The sequence below is a fragment of the Branchiostoma lanceolatum genome, chromosome 12 (assembly GCF_035083965.1).
Source record: "Branchiostoma lanceolatum isolate klBraLanc5 chromosome 12, klBraLanc5.hap2, whole genome shotgun sequence".
Classification (NCBI taxonomy): Eukaryota; Metazoa; Chordata; class Leptocardii; order Amphioxiformes; family Branchiostomatidae; genus Branchiostoma; species Branchiostoma lanceolatum.
In genome coordinates, this window is record NC_089733.1 from 1,901,447 (window position 1) to 1,924,475 (window position 23,029).

At 41.8% G+C, this 23,029-nt stretch overlaps 1 protein-coding gene across 1 annotated transcript in view; it reads left to right on the forward strand.

Annotated features, from left to right (window-relative positions):
* Positions 1-23,029, forward strand: part of LOC136445884 (SCO-spondin-like) — a 54,869-nt gene that overhangs the window by 27,012 nt on the left and 4,828 nt on the right. The window contains exons 41-57 of the mRNA XM_066444100.1: positions 433-590; positions 1,094-1,277; positions 1,990-2,160; positions 2,356-2,535; positions 3,026-3,154; positions 3,591-3,768; positions 4,212-4,261; positions 4,602-4,720; positions 5,114-5,180; positions 17,704-17,877; positions 18,105-18,194; positions 19,784-19,888; positions 20,126-20,183; positions 20,597-20,820; positions 21,155-21,325; positions 21,772-21,886; positions 22,301-22,498. Coding sequence (XP_066300197.1) covers positions 433-590; positions 1,094-1,277; positions 1,990-2,160; positions 2,356-2,535; positions 3,026-3,154; positions 3,591-3,768; positions 4,212-4,261; positions 4,602-4,720; positions 5,114-5,180; positions 17,704-17,877; positions 18,105-18,194; positions 19,784-19,888; positions 20,126-20,183; positions 20,597-20,820; positions 21,155-21,325; positions 21,772-21,886; positions 22,301-22,498 — 2,371 coding nt within the window. The remainder of the gene's footprint in view (positions 1-432; positions 591-1,093; positions 1,278-1,989; positions 2,161-2,355; positions 2,536-3,025; positions 3,155-3,590; positions 3,769-4,211; positions 4,262-4,601; positions 4,721-5,113; positions 5,181-17,703; positions 17,878-18,104; positions 18,195-19,783; positions 19,889-20,125; positions 20,184-20,596; positions 20,821-21,154; positions 21,326-21,771; positions 21,887-22,300; positions 22,499-23,029) is intronic.

Consider the following 23,029-nt stretch of genomic DNA (forward strand, 5'->3'; position numbering starts at 1 on the left):
CTCGGATATTATTGAGACCTTTTCAAGAATGCCTTTAACTTCCTGATATCTGCCTGCATACCTGCATTACTGCTGCTGCATTTTGTAATACCTCTAAATTCACTCTTTTGTTATCATTATGCCGGTCTTAGGGTTGCCGACGAGATGATAAAAGTTACACCACAACCACGTATCTAATTTGATAATCAATTTCTCCCACCAATAAGTGTATTTTGCTAGCACATTTGATCGTCTTTTATAATCGTTAAGATGATACGTTCCACTCTGTAACAGGGAAACATATTTCTTAAAATCCTCATTTCTGAGTAGATATCATCAATTTTCAAGGCATAACCTTTTCTCATAAAACCTGTCAATTCCATTCGGCGAGTGCGAGAGTTGAATAGAGAAGAACGAATTTGTAACATCTCCTGTTCTTTGATCCTTGTACAGAGGGCTGCCCTTACCCGAAGGTGGAGATGCCGTGTAACAACACCTGTCCGCGCACCTGTCCACAGCTGCGAGGGGAAGAGGAGTGCGTGGAGCCCGTGTGTGAGACCGGCTGCTTCTGTGCTAACGGCACGTTTGAGGATGACGGCGACTGTGTTCTGGTAAAATATGAAATTTATTGTATAATGTATAATCTAATTTGTAGTAGCTAACAATTGTTCGTTAATTTCCAACGAACATCTGCTACAATTGAGAGTATAATTGGTGATAGGTTAGCAGTTTCCCTAACATAAGAACAAGTTAATTGAAAACTTTTTTGAAAAAAAACACAACTTTTTTCCAAGACTAACACAGGCAAGCGCCAATTTAGCCTCTGAACCTATACAAAAGCGAATGGAGAAAAATTGGCTGCTTTTATTAGTAAACTCTTGAAGTGTTGCCGTTCCTTTTGGGTTCTTCTCTTGTTACAAAAATGGATAATGAAAAATGGGAATTTCCCCTTGAGTCATTTTCCCTTGATGAGTTATTGATCTAATATAGAATTTTAACATAAAATGGACAAAGTAAAGAGCTTGTTGCTGATGCAACTATAGTACTTTCCTTAATTAAGGCAAATTCACGCTCATTCATCATTCATCATTCAATATAATTTTCTCTCTTCCAGGAGTGTCCTTGCATCTTCGACGTCCTGGAGTACACGACCGGACAGCTCGTTGGGAACCTTACGGACGGCACACCTGTGTATGACGGCGACACTATCGCACCAGGAGTCGAGGTCCGCATCAGTGAATGTGAGACCTGTACCTGCGTACACGGCGTGACAAGCTGTCAGGATACTGGAACATCAGGTATAATAAATAACAATGACAATATTAATTTGAAGATTCGTTTTGCATATTTCAAGACCATTATAATCGAGAGTCTTGTATCAACATTTCACTGAATACACAGCAAGGAGGAATGGCAATAGCTTCTCTCTATATCATCGTATCTTTGTTGTTTTTCCAGCCATATGAATTAGTATGAAAAAAAAAAAAAAGATGGCGGGCTGCAGGAAAAAAAAACACGTTGGGCAGACTCCTCCCCCTCAAAACACTAAGCTCCGCCCCAAAGCACAGTATGGGATAAGACCCCCTTTGTGTCACGAGCTGTGCTCGATTGGGCACGATTCGTGACGGTGCCCGCGTGTCACAAAACGTGCTTTTGTCCCAGGCACGGTTTGTGACACGAGGGCACTGTCACAAACAGTGCCTGGGCACAGTATGTGACAGGGCACAGAACGTGACGCAACATAGACTGTGGTATTAAACTTAAAAAAAGTGTGCATTTTTTGGTCTTTGCAAATTTAAATCCTTTGCAACCAACTATTCAAAACATTTAATTCTAAGTATCACAAGCACTTTTAACGATATTGGCTGGTTTGGGTTGTATAGATAATGGATAAAAGTCTTGATTTGCTGTTTTCTTCATTACTTGGACTGCAGCTTTGTCATAACTTTTACATTTTGTACAATTCGCCTCTAAACATTTGATGTTGCGCATTTCCTGTGACTTTTGTAGTTAATGGTGGTTGGACGGAGTGGACTCAGTGGACGACATGCACGGCTCCATGTGACCAGATGGGCACCAGTGAGCGAACCCGGACCTGCACAGACCCCGCGCCGGCTTGCGGAGGAAACCCCTGTACCGGAGACGACACCGACACCAAGAACTGCTGGGGAGATCCTTGTAGTCAGTACTTGTCTCCTCATGACTTAAAACAGTAAACAGTAATTGGCAATTGTGTAATTTAAGAGGTCGGTCAGTGTTGGGATAGCTTCTATACTCAAATTATATTTTTGTGTATCTGCATGATGCTACTAGCATTGACTTCAACATACGTCTCGAACTGGTTAGACATAGTAAGTTTTTGTGTTTCTATTTTAGGTCAAGAGTGCGAGTACACGCAATGGTCTCAGTGGTCTGACTGCCCAGTGACCTGTGATGCGGGCACGGTACAGAGAACACGTGAGTGTGTGGAGGTCACAACGGCCACACCGTGCGACACCTGCCCCGGATACCCCAACAACGATACCGAGACCGAATCCTGCAACCGCGAACCATGCGGTACGTTCCACCCAACTCTGTGTATGTGTGGAGGGGATTGGTCCAATAGTTAGCATACCTTTACATGTATGTACAGACTCAAGTTTCGATTGTCCATTTTGAGCCCAACGATGGTGTTTGTGTGTGCTCTGTTTTTGTAATTAGAAGTGACGTGAGAAATTGATGGATAAATTGATTGACAGCTGGTAGATTAATAAGTTCAAAACATAGTACATATGTAGCATACATATCAATGTCATACAAGTTGCTTACTACCTGAGTTAGCAGGGAGAAAAGTATTATCAGTAATGGATGAAAGAAACGTAACGTTTTAAACTGGCTTATAACTTCACCCCCAACGAATGTGTGTGTGTGTGTGTGTGTGTGTGTGTGTTTGTGTGTGACACCATTGCCACGTATCATCGGTGTAACGACTTTTGTCTGTAATATTGGAACGACCACAAGCACAAATCTTATATTGAGTGGGTATTTCATTGCCTTGCTTGTACAGAGGAGGAGTGTGTGGATGGGAAGGTGTACACCACGGAATGCACCTGTCCCAACACCTGTGCAGAGTACGGCGGAACATCCACGTGCACTCCACCTGACCCATGCCCTCCTGGTTGCCAGTGTCCACCTGGTCAGTACCTTTACAAATCGATTAAAACAGCGTTAGGTTTTCTGTCAGAGTGACTCTTAGAATGTTAGGCAACTGAACCGCTGTCAGTCAACAATTTGTATTACTGTATTATCAAAAAAATTACAAGAGACGATCATAAGTCAGATGCTTGAAGTGTTGTTAACTTTTATCGTTTTATATAGCTCAACGTCTATCATTTCCTTCGTATTTTTTTCCCATAGACTTTTACGTACAAGCTCCTTAATTGTTGCTTTCCTATAGCCATCTCCCTGTTTGTAAAGTTTAACAAACAAATATGTTGTTGTTAACGCACATACGCGCAGAATAGCTTGTGTGTGCCTCCCAACCAGTGTCGATGCGAGAGCACAGCGATAATTATCGTAAACTTGATTATCTGTTTACTTATCTTCTATCTAACAAACATGGTGTTACTCAGGTACCTACGAGCAGAACGGCACGTGCGTGCCTCCTGACCAATGTCGTTGCGAGATCACGGCACTGATGATCTCAGACAGCAACCTGTCGCCTGACCAGTTCCAGAACCTGACACAGGCCGACAACGGGAACTACGTCATGGACGCTCTGGACGTCATCATCGGGAACTGCTCCGTCTGGTGAGGCACAGTCTGAAGAAGAATTTGTACATCTCATACCTCTATGAACTATTTTTGTATTTTTGTTTTGGAGAAGTTTTTGTTTTATTCATCAATGTGAACTTTTCATTGATTCGGTCTACCGCATGTCTTCCACTGGCTCTCATAAGGCAACATGCACGGATATAGCTGGAAATTAAAGGCAGAAATTGATTTGATCTGCTTTATTATCTATCGGATGGTAACCACAATAGTACACACAGTTTCAGGCTGTGAATAGAGTCAGATTCAAATTTTCGTACCAGCCCTTTGATTTCTTTAGCTTGACCTTTTGCAAAACCTCTACTGTAAACTACCTGAAAGGAGGTTCCTTGGTGTGATCTCAGCCATATATCGAGTTAAGGTTCATGTATTAATCCAACTCAACATGCAACCATGTCATTGAACAAAATGTTTTTTTACAGTATCTGCTACCAGGGCAGGCTGAACTGCACAACAGACGAAAGCTGTTATGGTGAGAAATGTTTATTGAAACAGTAGACATCCCAGTAATTAAAATGTTAGTCATAAAAACTAGTCAATGAGACTTTGACTCCTGTATCATCCAGTTGCTGCTTTAGGTTAATCATTTTGTTATATATTTGTAAATGGAATGATATAAAATCTACACTATGACACAAGGACCTAATGCTCTGATATAATGCCAGATGTACTGTATTGCAGAAATATTACCGTAAAGATTATTGACTCAAATTGAAGAAATATGTAGAATCATAAGGACAAAGACACCTCGGCATACCAATGAGCCTACGTAATTCTGTTCTCGACTATTCAAATTCCTTATTTTTCTGCAGTGCCTCCTGGATGGTCTTCCTGGACCCCGTGGACGCCTTGTTCGAAGACATGTATCGAGGTAAACGGAACGGACAGCGTACGGGAGCGCGTCAGGAATTGCGACAATCCACCTCCACAGGTAGGGACTTGTGCAGATTTGTCATGTAATGAAGAAATAGTCTGTCTTCTGTTCCATGTAAAACCTCAGGACATGTTGTGGATGACGTACTGAAATCCAGACCTGAAATCAGGTTCAAGAGCAAAAAATCAACCTAAGCTCAGTTTGCGAAATGCCTGCTAACTGTTGACTCTTCCATGATAGTTGAAATGTTCTCTGGTTTTGTTTTATACATTATATTTCACATTACCCCTAACTGTTGTACCGTCCTGGATAAACATTACTTCAATCATCAATGCACATCCAAACATAGTACATCAGTGCCCCCTACCAATGCTTATCGGAACTACAGTTGTCTGTCAAGATATCACCGAAATGTACTGACTACAATATCAATGTGTGTTTTGTTTTCAGAACGATTATGAGGATTGTGAAGGGTCAAACTATGAACAGACAACCTGCAATGTGCCAATATGCAACAGTAAGTACCTCATTCCTGTACGCTTCGTGAATGAAAATTCTTCTAGATCTTAGATGAACAACAAATCAGATTGGTGTGACCTTACGTGGATGTGAAAGTGGTTCTTAACTTTGATCCTATGCTGACCGTTAGCTGCATCTCTTTGCCCACCCCCCGCAACGCTACCCCAGCATCGCCCACATCGCCGTCTGCGCTCTGCACCTGTACAGCGTCTGTAGGAGAGCTGCCTGCTACCCTGCCATTCCTAAAACCCACCCTGATGCTCTGTCGCACGTTTCTGTAGATGCCGCAAAGAAATAAGTTTTTTTCTTCAAAACATTCATGCCCAATGTGTAGTTGATCACAGGGAAACCGAAACTTAAAAGTCAAACAGCATTATTGTCAAAAACCAGAGCACAGGGTTTGGGGATGGTCAGGATTTTGTTCAGCATTTTCAGCATGATTTTGGTCACCTTTCGGAAGGTATCAGCATAAGCATTGGGCAAAGAATGAACTTTTGAAGTCTCGCACACTTCTGCAATGCTGTCGTTTAATTGGGTAAGAGCCAATGCATCTTATTCTACGCATTTTATTTTTATCTAGATGTGATTCTGTAGTAGGGCTAGCAAGATCCGGTTAAAGATACATTATAGTCTTTCTGGTACAGTAGTATATAGAAAAGCGGAAGATAAATAATTATGTGATAGGAGCTAGATATGTCTTGTCTCCATAGATGAAAAAATTACACTGAAAATTGATATGCTGAAATGTAGGCCACAACAATATATTTCAAATTATTGTAACATTCCAATATCACTCAATGATAAGTTCGTATAGGAGGCTGTTGAATTTGGCGCAATGGAAGTTTTGAAAATCATGTTTTCATTTTCTAAGTGTTGAACCGTTGTCATTAAATAGATAATTTGTTCTATGATAAAGGGACGGCTGTATTATAGAGGAACCGTGCCATTGAAATGTAATGACGTGTTTGGAAATTGGCTTTCTAATTGTTGTATGACTGAAAAAAGGTTATTTGATATAAAGAAACTTTGCCATGACTGTAATGTGGATCTAGTCATGATGACTGTTTTGGTTATCCCTAGTCCCCGGAGGATGGACCCCATGGACCCTGTGGACCCCCTGCAGCGTGACCTGTGGAGCGGGAACCATCGTGAGGACAAGGACCTGCAGTGACCCCCCGCCGAGCACCATGGAGCTGGCCTGTGAAGGGCCCAATGTGGAAACCATGATCTGTAACGCACCGGACGACTGCTATGGTACGTTCAATTGTTTGGTAGTCTAGGCAGTTTGGCATGTTGATGTTCTTAAAAACTGCCAGTGTGTGAAAAGATATTAATCAAAAGTGAGGAAAGACATAATGTATTTCATGTCTGCATGCAACGCCAGCTGTTCATATTACATTAAAAGTCATCATTCAAAGAAGCAACCAAAATAGTGAAGATACATAAAGGTAGGAATGGAAACTCCAATCTCACGCTGCCCCTACATATCTGTGATGTCATGTCATGTGTTCAAAAGCAGTCAAATTGGATTCCTGCATTGCATAGTCGGCCTGGAAGGGAACAACGTTAAAGGGGCCAAACTTCCATGGGATGCCCCCCTTTAAATCCATGCTAGTTAATTTCTCTCTTAGGGAACACCAATCATTTTCTTAGTTCTCGGGCAATTCAGATGAAGCACTAAGCAGGATTACAAGATGAAAACAGATGACTGTGGGGAAAAGTTGATATGGAAATCTTTATTGACACAACAAAAGCACAGCGACTTCCGTAAGGTCTCCCACAACTATACATGCAAACAACAAACAATGGGATACAAAATAATTAACCTACGTACAAGTATAACAAGTATATGAATACAGTACTTCAACATGTCGACTTTAAACAATCACTTACACTGCTAGTTCTAAGATCTAAACATCCTTTGATATATTTACCTATTTGTACACAGTAAGGGTTGTCTCCTTCTAGAATGTATTTGAATTTATCTATAGAATGGAATGTATCAAATTCTGTTGAGCAAGCGGAAAGAAGGTTGAACAGCTTTGAGCATTTATCATGATAACGTGCACAATCCAGGATAAATGTCGTTCATCTTCAATCTCATTTGGACAGAATAGATATGAAACTGTGTGTAGCTCATTACAGGATTTTCCTGCAGACTTTGTTTTCATGTTGATGTTCCAGCTGAACACTTCTTTTTAAATTCAAGGACCAACAAGTAAGATTAGTTTGGTCTTAAGATGTCTGAACTTCACTTGCCCCTTGTAGAGTGCCCAGATAACCAGCAGTACTACAGCTGTCTAGATTGCCCCAGGACATGTCTGGAGATCCAGAGTGGAGCGCAGTGTAGCAACATCGGTGAGGATCATGTAGGCCACTAGATGGGGTCTAATGAAGATTTTTTTAAGGTCGATATTTGTAGAATTTATGGTGTGTCTTAAGTCTTTAGAGCTATTCAATGTGTCTGCTCAATTTGACTATAGATAGAATCGCTGCAAAATGAAAATGAAGCTAGCTTTGTGGAAATTTCGCATCAGTTTAAAGTATCAACAGAATGTCATCCGTGAAGTTACTTCAGCATGACGTATTATTGCATCCCCGCTCTTGTAGGTTGCACGCCCGGCTGTGGTTGCCCACCGGGAATGGTGCTTCTGAACCAAACCTGTATTGAGTATAACGAGTGCCCCTGCATTGTGCACGATCCGACTCATCCAGGTAAGAACATGGGAAGTAAAAATATAAGCAGCGCCGCTTCTTCACACCCACAAAAAGGGTTGAGAGCCTGAATCCCCGCTGTTGTAGGCAACCAAACGTAAATGCCGCAGTTGCTGCTAAAAAGGCTGCAGTCCTTGCAGATTGTATCCCGAGGGTCGAATGTTGTTGTATAATTGTATTGCGATTTTCCCTGCACTGAGATCATGTAGCAACATGTGTACATAGCAAATGGCGTCAATCTTGTAACAATTGTGGGAAGGGAGTTTTTTTTAGTGAAAACCGGATTGACATATTTCTATTTTTTTATTTTATTATAGACAAAATGATTGAACATCCTTTGCTATATTTGCTCACATAGATGCAGATGTTGATGGGTTTGTGACGTATCCAGAAGGATATAATACAACTGTGGACTGTAACAACTGGTGAGTCTTCTGGTATATAGGGTAATGGCTCTACTTTCAAAAATAGTTCTTATCACATGAAAAGTATAAACTTACAGACTTTTGTAACGTTTTACCGTATTGTTTCAGCATCATGACCAGAGTTAACTTAAGGAAAAACTGATTTCTTTCAATCAATTTGTATGATTTTTTTCTCATGTTCTTAAAGTAGTATCTTTCCTTTTCAGCACGTGTGCAGAAGGTCAGTACACCTGTACTACTGAGACGTGCGACCAGGACTGCGAATGGAACTCCTGGGAGACGTGGTCGCCGTGCACGGAGACGTGCGGCGGCGGCATCAGGACGCGCCAGCGCACCTACACTGCACCGGTCGGGAACGGTCTCTGCGTCGACATGACGGAAACCACAGAGACAGAATATTGCAACACCGACTCTTGTCCAAGTAAGCATGGCTACTGAAATATGTCTATTTATCTAACCAGTGCATGCTTTACTAAAACTAGTTATTTGACATTTATCTTTAAACAATTAGCACGAAAACCGAGGGATAGGAGAATACTTCGAATCTGACATCAGTCCCTGAAACTGTGTGTACTTCCCCTCAATACTCTGTTTTTATGTCAACATAATGATTCTCCCAGTTCATATTTTTGACATCGGAGAACCAAAATATAAACTCGACTTCAATTAAGTACACTATCATCAATGGTCAGAGCTTATTGCTTTCATTTATTTACAAGGAGGTTGGTTGATAGGGCAGTTAACTCTGAACCTAGAGGAATTGATTTCTACCTTCTCTATAAAGGTACAACTGTCAACCGCATAGTACGGCCATTGTTTCCTTTCCAGTTTGTGTAAGGTACTGGAAGTCCCGAAAAGCCTTGAATGTGTAGATTCCTAAGACAATTTGTTAAAGAAATATATATTTTTCTGTTGTGTGATACGCTGTGTGACAGGGTGATAGTTTTAGCCTTAGTGTTCATGACCATATGCTGACTAGTGTGCTGTGCTCACAGCTGATGGAGGCTGGAGCCCGTGGGGCGAGTGGACCCCCTGCGACGTGCCATGTGACGGAGGTATTCAGTACCGCTACAGGAACTGCACTAACCCGCCGCCCAAGAACAACGGCACGGACTGCCCAGCTAACGGAGGAGTGGAGACTATGCCTTGCAATGCTCAAATGTGCAGTGAGTAGACGTTCATTATATCATTTAGAGTGTAAAGTGCCTACTTCTGAACCAGAGTTTAAAGGAGTCCTAAACTCCAGAAGGCGGTGTTATTACCTTCGCCGGGAATGTATGCATTCGCGGTAAGGTTATGTTATCGGTTACGCCAGCTGTAAAGTGGGTCCGTATGTATGTCGAGATCATAAGTTGAGAGAACTTTGACGGATCTTGCTGATTTTTGGTAGGTAAGTGGCGGTTGTGGGAACGCAGGTCAAGTTCGAAAATGGTTAACCTGGCGTTTTCCTAAAGTGCTCCAGTGGACTTTTTTTGTTAGTGTGTTTGTATGTAGACAACATAACTCGACGTATTGATGATGGATCTGCATGATTTTTGGTGGGTACGTAGAGATTGTGAAAACAAAGCTCAAGTTCAAAAATGGGTCACCTGGCATTTTCCTGCGGTACTGCAGTGGGCTGTTTATGTATGCGTATTTGTTTGTTGACAGGATAACTCGAGAAGCTGTTGATGGTTGTGCATGATATTTAGTGAATAGGTAGATTTATTAAAGGGGAAGGTCAAGCTCGATGATGGGCCTCCTAGCGGGTACTTTGGGTACTGCAGTGTAGCTTCAAAGCTTGAGGTCGAATTTTCTGCAAGTGCTACGGTCATGATTTTTGTGTGGTAGATAGTCCATGCCACATGAAGTAAGTTCTGCACGTTTGGGCCCTCTAGCGGCTTGTTTGGAGCTGCAGCGGGTGTTTTTAATTTATTTGTTTTGACCTTTGGACATGAATAACTAGACTTATGGTCAACGGATCGTCTTGATTTATGGTATGTAGATAGCTCGATTAATGATTTACATAATTGAATATCTATTATGCAAATCAGGAGCTAATTTGCATAATTAGCAAGGAAAGTTTATAAATCTGCTGCCTTTCAAAATAGGACTCTCAAACATGTGACATATATAGCTGAAAAAGAGAGAGGTATCGATAGATACCAATAATGCTAATAGCTACCTATATTGCATAATTAATGAGAAATACTAATTGAAAATACCACAATAGTAAATGATTGGAATTTCATTCTTGTATCATTAGGAAGCTAAGTAAAGGTGAACAATATCAGACAAAAATCATGCATGACAAGGCCTCATTAACATAATTTATAAGGAAATGTCTACAATTCCCTTTCAATTTGTTATTTTTAAGACTATATATTCAGGTTAAATTGCACTGACAGGTGACCTAGTTAACCAGCGCAGGCTCCCTGTGAGACGTCCCTGGAGGACACATGTGATACTTTACTTGCCTGGTGCAGGGCTCTGTTTTGGGGTCAGGGAGGTCACACGGGCAGCCTTACGATCTAACGCTCTCCCTGTTGGAAGGTATAGGTTTGATAAAAACTGATTGATATGTCGACTATGAAAATAAGGGCATAATTGAAGCAAATACATTGCCAACAAATTGCCTTATTTTCTGTAGTAAAGATAAAAGTTATGATACCAATTAAGCAAAAATATTCTTACAGTGATTATTTTTATAACTCTTGGGAGAACTCGTGTAGGTATAGGTATGGGTTTGTTTTAAACTTTGAAAGAGAATACTAGTAAGAAGGTGATGACGGATCGTCATGATTTGTAGGGATGTACATAGTTTGAGTGATGATTTACATGATCGTATAAGAATCATGCAAATCAGGATCTGTGATGTGAAAAAGTATACAAACCCTTGCATTCCATTTTAGTCAAACACGTGACATGTAACTGAGAAAGAGAGGAATATTGATAGATATCAATTATGCAAACGAATACCTAATTTGCATAATTTATGACAAAATACTATAATTCCAAAGTGGTAAATGATGGGATTTCATTCTTGTGGCGTTTGGGAGATAATCAAATGTGGACGTTACCAGACATAAATCATGATGGCCTCATTTACATAATATATGAGGAAATGCTACAATGGCCCTCTTTTCTAAGATTTAACTTTAATGCTGTGTTTTGTGTAGAGAAAAGGATCACTTGAAATTCATGCAATCGAGGACCTTATTTACATACTGAGTGATAAGCATTCACTCGAAAAGGCTAACATCAGTCGGCGAAGGTATGAGGTCGTGGAACTCTAGTTTTCCACTAGCTTATGTATCAATTTATACATGATCAGCCAACTTTTTACAGAATTCCGCTTGTGGTTAATTTCATAAGGTGTGTTTTTTAAAACAATATGATACTCATTAAACCCGTGCAGACCCTACCTATGTATTTCCTATGCGTAAACATACATCATCAGTCGTGGATATTTTCGGCATAAATGAGGGTGGTTAAGCACAATAAGAAGGCCAATTGTTGATAAGATATAAAAGAACACATAGCAAGACGAGTTTTTCTTAACCCCCATGACATTCTTTTTATAATCTAACTTTTGTCAGGCTTTGTCAGGCACACTGTATTAGGCCATAGGCTGAGGTTGTTTAATTTAATTAATCAGAAAATAGAGGGTAACATGGGGAATTCGGTAGAATACTGAATGCTTTTTAATGCGCACGGTACTAGTGGGTACTTTATCGTATACTGTAAAAATATCCATTTTTACTTCCTAAAATTATCATCTATTGGAAAATAACTCCCCCCTCTGGAGTTAAGGACTCCTTTAAATCCCTGCTGTTGTCAGTCCGCTGACCTGTCAAAAAGTTAAGATCAGGCCATGTGATGTTCAAATGTGCTCCTGGCAGTTGTTTTTTTTACCAAATATGCAATATTGCTGGAAAATAGTCAACGTTTTAGGATAAAATATTACAAACCCAGATCATTTCATTGTTCATTCTGCTCATGTAAAGTATATATAAACTTTGCTAGTGCATTGTACCAACGTATGAAGACATTTAGTGGAGGTTTACTCTATGTTTGTTTTGTTAGGATTCCTGTTCAAAATTATATATGCCTTGACAAGTTGTTTCTAGCTTTCTTTTAACCAGCTACATTTTTCCCCTTTATGTTCTGTTTCACATGCTCATCACACATGTGATATAGAATTAGAAAAGTTTCCAACTAACCCTCCATGTTCTGTGTCCCAGATGAGACGTGTCCTTACCCCACGATCCTGTCCGGCTGTGCTAACCAGTGTGGCCACCAGTGTGGGGAAACTACTGGCAACTGTGTGAACGAGGACGAGTGTGTGTCAGGTACAGGCCGACAGTATTACATCAACATCAACTGTGATGTCTGTTACAGTTACAGCCTGTTCACCACGATCAATGAACTTCTTGTAATGAACATATTCCCTTATCTGAAATATGATCTCATGCTTTCTTAATTTGTTAGTTTGTCTGTTTGTTTGTTCATCTTTTTATTGGGAATCTCAATTATTGAAATAGAAATATATCGTATATTTTTCCATTTTTTACTAATACGAAAACATGCATAAAGAAATCAGTCTCATATAAGTAATGATAATGCATCGTACATATTATACAAATAAGTAGGAACACACGTGACGTCACGAAAAATGCACTTCGCTAAATTAAGTAAGTAAATGAATTAAGTTACTCATTACCTTGTTAATAAACCTAACGACATGTTGCAGGTTGTGTTTGCCCCAACAACACCTTGTCTCTGAACGGAGACTGTGTCCCCGTGTCGCAGTGCCCGTGTATCATCGACGGAATCGAGTACCAACCAGGCGATACCATCTATCAGGAATGCAAGGAATGGTAAGGAATAGTTTCGAAAATGCCTAATCAGACCGAAAGAAATACTGTCTGTAAGAAAACAAGCAAGCAATATAGCTGTTTAGCTTCAGTATTTAGTGTTACAAATTGACTTGAGATTTTCCAACACCAACACTTGTTTCTGTTCTTCTCCTTCAGCTTATGTGTGAATGGGGAACTCAACTGCACAGATGATGACTGCCCAGGTAAAACATAGTTACTCCGGATTTGAATTAAGTTTGTGTTTGAAATATAACTTTGCTTTGGATGGTACACTGCTGCATTTATTCAGTCATGATAATGCTTTTGCTTTTTGATTTTGTAAAGTGGCAGCTTAAGTAGCATGTACGTATCTACAAAATTCTTTAATTTTCCGCTAAAGCGCTTAATCTACGGACTGTTTACGATATAGATGCTGGGTTCAAGCCGTCATCTATGTTTGACATACCTTGTTCAAACACTGCCATCTTACGTACGTATCACTGAGGTCACTGACTTTCCTTCCCCCCAGTGGACTGTGTGTGGAGTAACTGGCAGCCTTGGCTGACGTGTAGCGTCACCTGTGGCAATGGAACCACTACACGATACAGGTGAGACAACACCTGCGTGATGCTCGCCTGTAGTTATCACCTGGTATAGAATATATCTGGTGTCAAATTGCGTGTACCTTATGTTATGTAATGTCTTTCTTATGTGAATGTATCCTGATGGTCCCTTGCTTGTGATAACAGAAGAATACGAAATGCTACAACCTGCACACAAAGTTGATGACATCTCGGAGTTTTATCCTGCACCCAAGTCTAAACGGTTGTGAAAGATCACCCAACACGCAGCGGCTGTTTTTCTTCTGTTACTAATATGAATGATCCTGTGTGCATGCAGCGATACGTTGAGATACCATTGAATAAACGCGTTGTGTCTTAAATTTCTGAGAGAAACTCGAATCTTCAAGAACCTAACTGACCAGTGTTTGTGATACATTATTTCTGAATGTATATCTACTCGAATTCGTTTCCAGATCCCCCAACAACCCTCCAGCCAGTAACGGTGGGGCGGAGTGTGAGGGTGAGGACCAGGAGACTGCGGAGTGCACGGACGAGCCTTGTGAGACCCCGTGTCTGTACAACGGACAGGAGTATCCTCTGGGCGCTGTGGTGGAGATATCCAACTGCAGGGAATGGTACGTCATGATTGTTTGTTTCTTTGTTTGACGGTTGTTTGTTTTCAAGCGAGTTGATTATTTAGTGAGTTAAGAATCCGTTTGCGACCCCGTGTCTCTTAAACAGCCAGTAATTCACTCTATGAGTAATGAATTGAACTGAGCATAATTATGATTTCTAAAATTGGATTATATCCGCCCTTTGGTCGCAGCTAGTCATTTCACATCAAACGACCTGACGCGTTCATACCTAACTTATGTTGAAAGCTACCTAATTAAGAGGCCCCAAGGAAAAAGTGAAGTAAACAGGTATATGTTTCTATAACGTTAGTACAGAGAGTGGAGGGGACAATAGCCGCGGTACAAATCCTCATTGGCAAATGTCACGTCAGGCAGATGATGTGAAGAAACAGTAAATATTTAGCCAGATGTGATGTGTTTTAGTCTGTTCCTGCCTTGCCTGTCTCATAATGCTTGTATTAGTGCTTGGTGAATACTAAGTCTGTTTCTGTTCCTCCAGCACATGTGAGGAGGATGGCTTCAACTGCCAAGACACGCAATGTCCAGTTGCTGCCTGGGCAGACTGGGGCAGCTGGTCTGCATGTGACGTGTCGTGCGGAAACGGCACCCAGACCCGCTCCAAGATCTGTAACGCTACGGACACCGATTGCTGCGACGCCTGCGTGGGAGATCCGCCAACGGAGACACAGCCTTGTCACCTCATGGACTGTCCAAGTATGTACCGTTTCATTTTACTGTTCAACCGCATACATCCGTAAAGCCAGCGGTCCGCGCGTGTTTGAAGAGAGTCCCACCTTGAGCACGTTAAAGAGACCACCACATTTCTCAAAAAGAGCAGAGTTCATCCCGCTGTGAGGTGAAAATCTGCAATTTGTATCTAGTGTAGAAAATTGATACGATACGCTCAATATTAATTGAACGGTTATGTGGAAAAAACGAAATCTGCACAACAGTGTCGTAGAGTAGGTGGGAAAAGGATTCTGTCAGATCTAATGTGGGACACATTTGTGTCTTACAGGTGTCTGTACTGTCCAGACCGACGTGAGAGATCTTACCAAGGGCGAATGCGTGGCCCAAGACGTGGAGGTCATGTACTGTTCCGGGAAGTGCGACTCGTACACCCGGATCAACTCCTTCGCGCCGATTAACGACACGTACATCGAGAACCACCTCTACGCGCCGTTCTTCGACACCGTCTGTAAATGCTGCAGCTTCATCCTGAATGAGAGCCAGCCGGTCAGGTTCGTGAGCCTGACGTGCCCGAACGGCGAGACGGACGACATCGTCCTGCCGGTCATCGACCGCTGCGAGTGTCTGGAGTGCGGAGGTGAACATTGCGTCTTATTTGTCTGTTTATTTGTTTGTTTGTTTGTTTGTTTGTTTGTTTAAGTCTATATTGAGATTACAAGAGAGCATGCAACTTTGTTGTGCTATAAAACCATTCAATGGGGTTATTTTCTACTTCATAAAAATAGACCACTCCTCTGGTCCTCTTCAGTTGAACATAATTGCTAAAAGCGTGTCTATCTATGTTTGTCGATAGTACACCACTTGAATTAAGTTTGGACTTCAGATTTGGAAGGTTATTTTCTTAATCTGAATGACTGAAATTCGGAGATTACATTTACATTCAAAGGAGAAAAAATACATGTTTACGTGGCATTTAAAATAAGTGTTCTTTCCTCACTATACTGTGTTTTTATATCTATAATAACAGTTGCTATTCCGAATTTTCAAAGTCTTTCCAAACTATACATTTCTTTTATAAAACCAGACAGTGAGTAACCATGAATGCTTTTTGTTGTACACTATTGTAATAAACGCCCCATTACCATCCAGTGCAACGGACTGTTTCATTATTTTTACAGGGGGCAATCCTGACGAACTGCCCTCGTCTTAGAGACACAAGAACAGGCAAGACTTGACCTGCCGGACCGGATCACAAGACAACGACATCGCAACTATCTTACGATAGTCCAACTTTTCCTTAGCTGTGGCCTTCTCGGTTAAAGCCTTCCTTGGAATCATCTCAGACAGCCTTACAACCTTTACTCAAGCGCAATCTAGACATCGACCATTTGGCAATGTTTAACATTGCTTTTTTCTTTAGTATGCACTAATATTTAAATGTTGTGATTCTATTATACACAACTTGCGAGGCACGTGTGAGTATATCCAAGATATTGTGGACGTTATCAATGATATCAAGTATGTGTAAAATCTGAACAGAATCCAGGAGGATTTAATGTAACTTGCAATTATCTGTCATTATTCTACCATTTTCTTTTCTGCTGTATTCTGTCAAGGAGGTGGAGAAAGTCACAGCATTAAACTATACCAGCATGTGAAGAACGCTGTTGAGTCATTCTTTTAGGTTTACTGACAGTTGGTAAACATGACGGTGCCTTCTCAGACATCTGTTACATTGGAACACACTAAGTCTAACTATGAAGAATTTTACCTTGAACATGGAGAGGATTCCAGAATATTCTACATCCCAGTGCCTTGATTTCTATTCATATGCGCACAGCTATATAAATATTATTCAAAATTCGCCAAATGCTTCATCCAACAAAAGCAACAAGTTTCAATGTGAAACGACTTAATTTGCTCGGGATTAGGTTTGTGAAAATAATTAAATCTTAGGCTCATTCACTGCTTGAAGTTGTGGGGCGTACAATCTTTTAAGTTATGTATATGTGATGCTGTATGTTAGGTGTGCGCATAGTGCAGTCAAACCTAAGCCAAGGCTATTGTGGAGGGTCGGCCTACAAGTCCAGAACTACGGTTCATAGAATATTTTGTGCGGAAAGGTAAAGTAAAAAAAATAGTAAACAAAAATCTGTGCTTTTGACAAACGATGCACTTAACCGTTCTAGGAACATTTGGCGACTGCTGTACATGTGCTTGGAAGTCGAATACAATGCAGAAATGATAACATTGACATTGACGTATTGCCACACTACACAGTTGGAGGTGTAACTATTGAATCAGGGGTCCCGAGTCAACCTGCAACGCGGTATGAATAAATGATGATATTATGAGTCATTGCTAGGTTTGAAAGTAATATATCTATTGGCCCCATGACAGATGATTGTAACTTATCAAATGCTACCTGGAGCTCCTATCCAAACTGTAGTGCGATCTGAAAAAGGGATGAATGTTGGACGATGATGTGTTCCAAGTGAGCTTGGCAGAGTGATTGAGTGAATGGGAGATTTAGAACTAGCCATGTGACATGATATTTGAAGATAACTAATTTCCATGGCGACCTTCGTCAAACTGCAGCGCGACCTGAATGAACGATAAACGTAAATGCAACTAACGTATTTACCACCATGACAGTTGAGGGGAACTGGTCCCCCTGGAGCCCGTGGTCGAACTGCAGCGCGATCTGCGGAGCCGGATCCATGATCCGGACCCGGACTTGCAGCGATCCGCCGCCCCAGATCCCGGAGCTGGGCTGCGTGGGGCCGGCCCTGGAGACACAGGTGTGCATGGCACCTGCAGAGTGTGAGGGTAAGTTCCTCTTTTGTTTTGTTGTTTGTTTTACAATTACATTATTTAAAACGTACCCATTCAGCTTTTGTTTGTTTGACATTACGAGCTGTACATTTTAAGTAACTAGTCTCATTTAGCCTATTGGGTATCAGCACCCTTTAAGCTCAGGTTACAACCGACAATCTGAAACGTCCAATGCTTGTAACATCGCTATCTCTCATCGTCCTTTCCCGTTCTTACATCAGAGTGCCCGGACGGTACCGTGTACCACGGCTGTCTACCTTGCCCCAGGACATGCCTGGACATTCAGGCGGGTGTCGTTTGTACCGACGGAGGTAAGGAAACTTTCAAAAGCTATATCTATAAAGTCAAAGGTGCATTTGATACATATCTAAGATGCCAGGGATTTTGGCGACGCCTCAGGGGCGAGCCAAATTTTACTATATTGTGTGCAGATTGCAAGAATTCTAGGAATTGTACAGGCATGTGAAAGTCCATGGGATGATAACTCAAGAATGCCTGGATGTATTGTCTTCATATTTTGTAGGTGGGTAGGTCTGTGGAAGACCTTTTAATGATTGGATTTTGGGCCCCCTAGCGACTTTCTATGGTACTGCAGGGGAACTTTTACTTTTCAAATCTCGTCTTCTGAACATGCTATAGTCATGATTTTTAAGTGGTGGATAGCTCTTTGTTAGGAAAATATGTCCTGTAGATTTGGACCCCCTAGCGGCTTTTTTTGGAACTGCAGGAGCTGATTTTGACTCAAACTTTGAAAGAGAATAACGCAAGAAGGGGATGACGGATCATCATAATTTTTGGTGTGTAGATAGCTTAAGTGATGATTTACATAATCATATGCCAATTATGCAAATCAATATCTGATTTGCATAATTAATGAGGACAGTTAATAAATCAGCTGCATTCTATTGTAGGACTCTCAAACACATGACATATGTAACTAAGAAAGAGATAAATATCGATAGATATCAATTATGCAAATTGATACTTAATTTGCATAATTAATAACAAAATACTATAAATCCATAGTGGTAAATTATGGGGATTTCATTTTTGCACCATTTGGAAGTTAAGTAAATGTGGCCACTATTAGACACAAATCTTGCATAGAGGGCCTCATTTAAATAATTTATGAGGAAATGGTACGATATTTTTTTGTGAAAACAAGATTTTCATACATTGGACAACTTGTGTTATTTTGGTAGAGAAGGTGATCGACTGATATGATTTATGCCGCTTATACGAGGTCCTTATTTGCATGTGGGTATAAACGAAAACGTTAACAGAGACCACCGTCGCCATGGCAACATCTTTTTATGTTGCCAATCTTGTTACATTTGTCCATAATTGTTCTCATTGAATATTTGTTGTTTAACAGGGTTGTGTGGCTGTTACCGGAAAGTGTAGCTATTGTAACCAGTTGGTGTGTTTGGTTGTTTGTAGTCGTGTGTGTCCGCAGTTCCGCAATTGGCATTTGAATGCTAGGTACGTTGGGGATACTAACGAGAAGTTGGGTCAAAGGTGCCAGAAAGATCCCAGAAAGGTAACAGGAGTCCAGCGTTTTCTTTTATCTATAGTGTACATATGACAGAGATAATTGTTGTTGTTCCAAGTTGCAGCTGTCCTGAAGGGCTGTTGATGAACGAGGCTGTCTTGTTGTTGTTGTGTTGTCCCAGGTTGTGTTCCTTGGTTGCAGCTGCCCTGAAGTGACTGGTGATTAAGGAGTCTGTGATGTTGTAGCTGTTGTTGTCCCAGGTTGTGTTCCGGGCTGCAGCTTTCCCGGAGGACAGTGTTTAACTAGTTTGTGCTGCTGCTGTTGTTGTTTGCACCAAGTTGCGTTCCGGGTTGCAGTTATCCTGAAGGACAGGAGTTTAACGAGTCTGTGCTATTGCTTTCGTTCCAGGTTGCGTTCCTGGTTGCAGCTGTCCTGAAGGCCTGGTGTTTAACGAGGCCGGGGAATGTGTGGAGATGGCCGAATGCCCCTGCATATTCGTCAACCCGTTTGAATGTGAGAGTCCACATTTTCTACTTCAAATGATGGTATTTCTGTAGTTTACAGCATAGACTGGGTATTGCCGATAGGAATATGAAGGAACCTGTATTTCCCTATCAACACGTTTCCTGCAGTGTATACGTAGCTAAAATGAGTTACAAAAGGAAGACGGAGCACTAGATTTGTTTGTGGTCACTAGAATGACATGTTGAATTAGCTTAACAGACTTTCAATCGGATTTCCCCCTCCCAGCTGAAGAACTACAAGAACACGTAGCCGGGACGGTCTTGAATGTGGACTGCAATAACTGGTAAGAGGCCTTACTGTGACATTTAGATCGTTTGCCAACTTAACGTATATCCTTTATCTGCAAAATCACGTAAGACTTACGTGATTTTGCAGATAAAGGATATACGTAAGCATGCGCTCACTTTTCAACGGTTCCATTACAATTCGAACCTGTGCTCTTTGACATTTTACCGTAGGCCACGGAGGGCTCAGGCATGCTTATAAAACATTCGGAACGTACAGAATCATGACAACATTTAGATTTGTAAAGAATACCTCGGCATTGCGAGGTAGGAAAGATTTCTTTGACGTAAGTCCCAAGGATGACAACAGATGGCCAAAGATAGATGTGATTATTTAGCGGGGGGGATTATGCTACCTTGCTTCCTAGTATCAGATAGTTTTATCCAATCGCACCAACTTTCCTTCCCCCAGTACTTGTGTGAACGGCCGGTTTGAGTGCACGCACGACATCTGTGACGCAGACTGCTCGTGGAACGCCTGGGAGTCGTGGGTGGAGTGTTCCCAGTCCTGCGGCGTCGGCATGACAACCCGGACCAGGACATACACTCAACCAACCACGTCTAACGGACTAGCGAGCTGCGCTGCCATGACAGAAAACAACGACATAGAGGTCTGCAACACACATGCCTGCTCAGGTAAGGGTTAGGGTAATGGTCGGGGCCCAAAATAACTAGAAAAGGTAAAACTGAGGAAAAAACTTTTATCATCTTATCTATTTTGATGTCTTTTCAAAACAAAGGGCAACAGAGACACAACGAGAGACCATGCAAACGAATAGAAATGGTTGGATAGTTGGAGAAAATATTTTATGCTAGATAACACAGACATGGCTTCGTATGAAACCTGATTAATACAGATCACATAATCCCACAGATGGAGGGTACGAATTATAAATTCGATCACTTCCCACAAATCTGCCAAAGTCGATAGGTTAGATAATGATGACCTACACTGACTTTGCCCCTGTAGTTGTTGGGGAGTGGAGTCCGTGGGGTCCATGGTCGGACTGCAGCTCCACCTGCGGTGTGGAGGGCTACGCCTACCGTAACCGCTCCTGCGACAACCCGCCGCCCAAAAACGACGGCCAGACCTGCCCTGGAGACAGCGTAGAAGTGAAGGTGTGCTCCTCCCTACCGTGTGGTGAGTACGACACCGGTTCATGTTTATTTGTGTGTACATATGTGGGGTAACGTTATCTTAAAAACCGCAATCACGTGCACCCTCCAGTACCAAAAACCATGCAACAACAAACTAGCAATTATCGGACATCGAAAAAGATACATGAAAACAATGTAGACAGGTCTCCTATCATTTATCAACCTGCCGTTTTTTTGCATTGGTGTACACTGTATGCGATGCAGGCAAACCTTATAGTAAACACTCAGGAAACATGAAGAAAATGGTCACAGAAGACAAGACAAGTAGTGAATATAAACAGGACTCTCGTTAAAATGGCGACGTGGAAAAAAGTGGTCACCGAAAATTGACATCAATGGCCGGGTGGTCCTTATGTAGAAGTTTACACAAAGTTAATTGCCATGTATGAAGACACATTTCCTGTATTTCACTGTGCGTTGTTCTCCCAGAATGTGTGAATGTCACTGTGAACTACACACTCCCCGACGCCCCGAGCTCCAACCTGACGAACTGCTGTCCTCCCGACATGGTCTACTCAGATTGTGCGAACCGATGCGGACAAAGGTAACGGTCGATACTGAACGTCTTACATTTCAGCAAAACCAATAAGTTTCGAATATTAAGGACACAAAGCGAGCAAAATGCCATTTTGCATAACACACATAATACGAATATTATACATGCATATATATATACAAGCTGCCAGGGTAGTATTTTCACCAAAGACCCAGGAAGCCCCTTGTCGAATAGACGTTTGTAAGAACTCAAACGTTTGCCTTAGGCTGCTACACATTTGGCCACTGCAACCATTTGGTTTTCTTGCAAAAAGAAAATTATAGTGCTGAACTTGAAGATCAACATGAAAACAGAGTCTGGTGGGAAAGTCTTACCGTGGTACACATGGCTTCTCGGAGTGAATGAAGTTAGTCTGAATGAATTCGCGTGAATAACAAGATTTCGTGCCCCATTTCCCCCCAGATGCTCTGATGTCCAGCTGGGTGCCACGTGTATAGAGGACGAGGAGGACTGCCAGCCCGGCTGTGTGTGCCCGGACCCGTCCGTCTGGCACGCCGGCCTGCAGCGCTGCGTCACGGCGGACAACTGTTACTGCGTCGTCCCCGGCAACCACACGATATACGAGGAAGGAGAGGTGATGCGAGTAGACTGTAATAACTGGTGAGTACTGACTGCTTAGGGAACGCTCAACTGGTAGGAGCCTCACAGTTAAGCTCCGGATTCTGGGAGACCCGGGCTCAATACGGAGGGGGGCATTTCGGTTTGTTCTGCACCCATCTTTCGGAAGGGACGTGAAATAAGGGTCCCGCGTTCGAGGAGGTGCCTCGAGCACGTAAATGCGGAAGGGCTAGCAACCCCTCCTTACAAAAAGGTACCCTGCTTCTGAAACAGCAAGCCAGGTTGCTGCCCTATATGCCACTAGGTACTACAACGGTCTGAAGGAACGTAGGAACGAACGTCTGAACTGTCTGCTTAAGGATTGTTTTTTCTCGGACTGTCAGACGTTTTGCCAACATATACAACCTACTGTGCAAATAGTCTGCACTAGTTGTTTAATATTCAAGAAAAACAGCTATTTATAAACTGAATTGTTGCCCGAAATGTGGCAATATCAGCCATGTTATCTAGTGCTATTGCTTGCACCTATCAAAGTTATTGATTTTAAATAAGCAGGCGTGGTGTAAATTATGC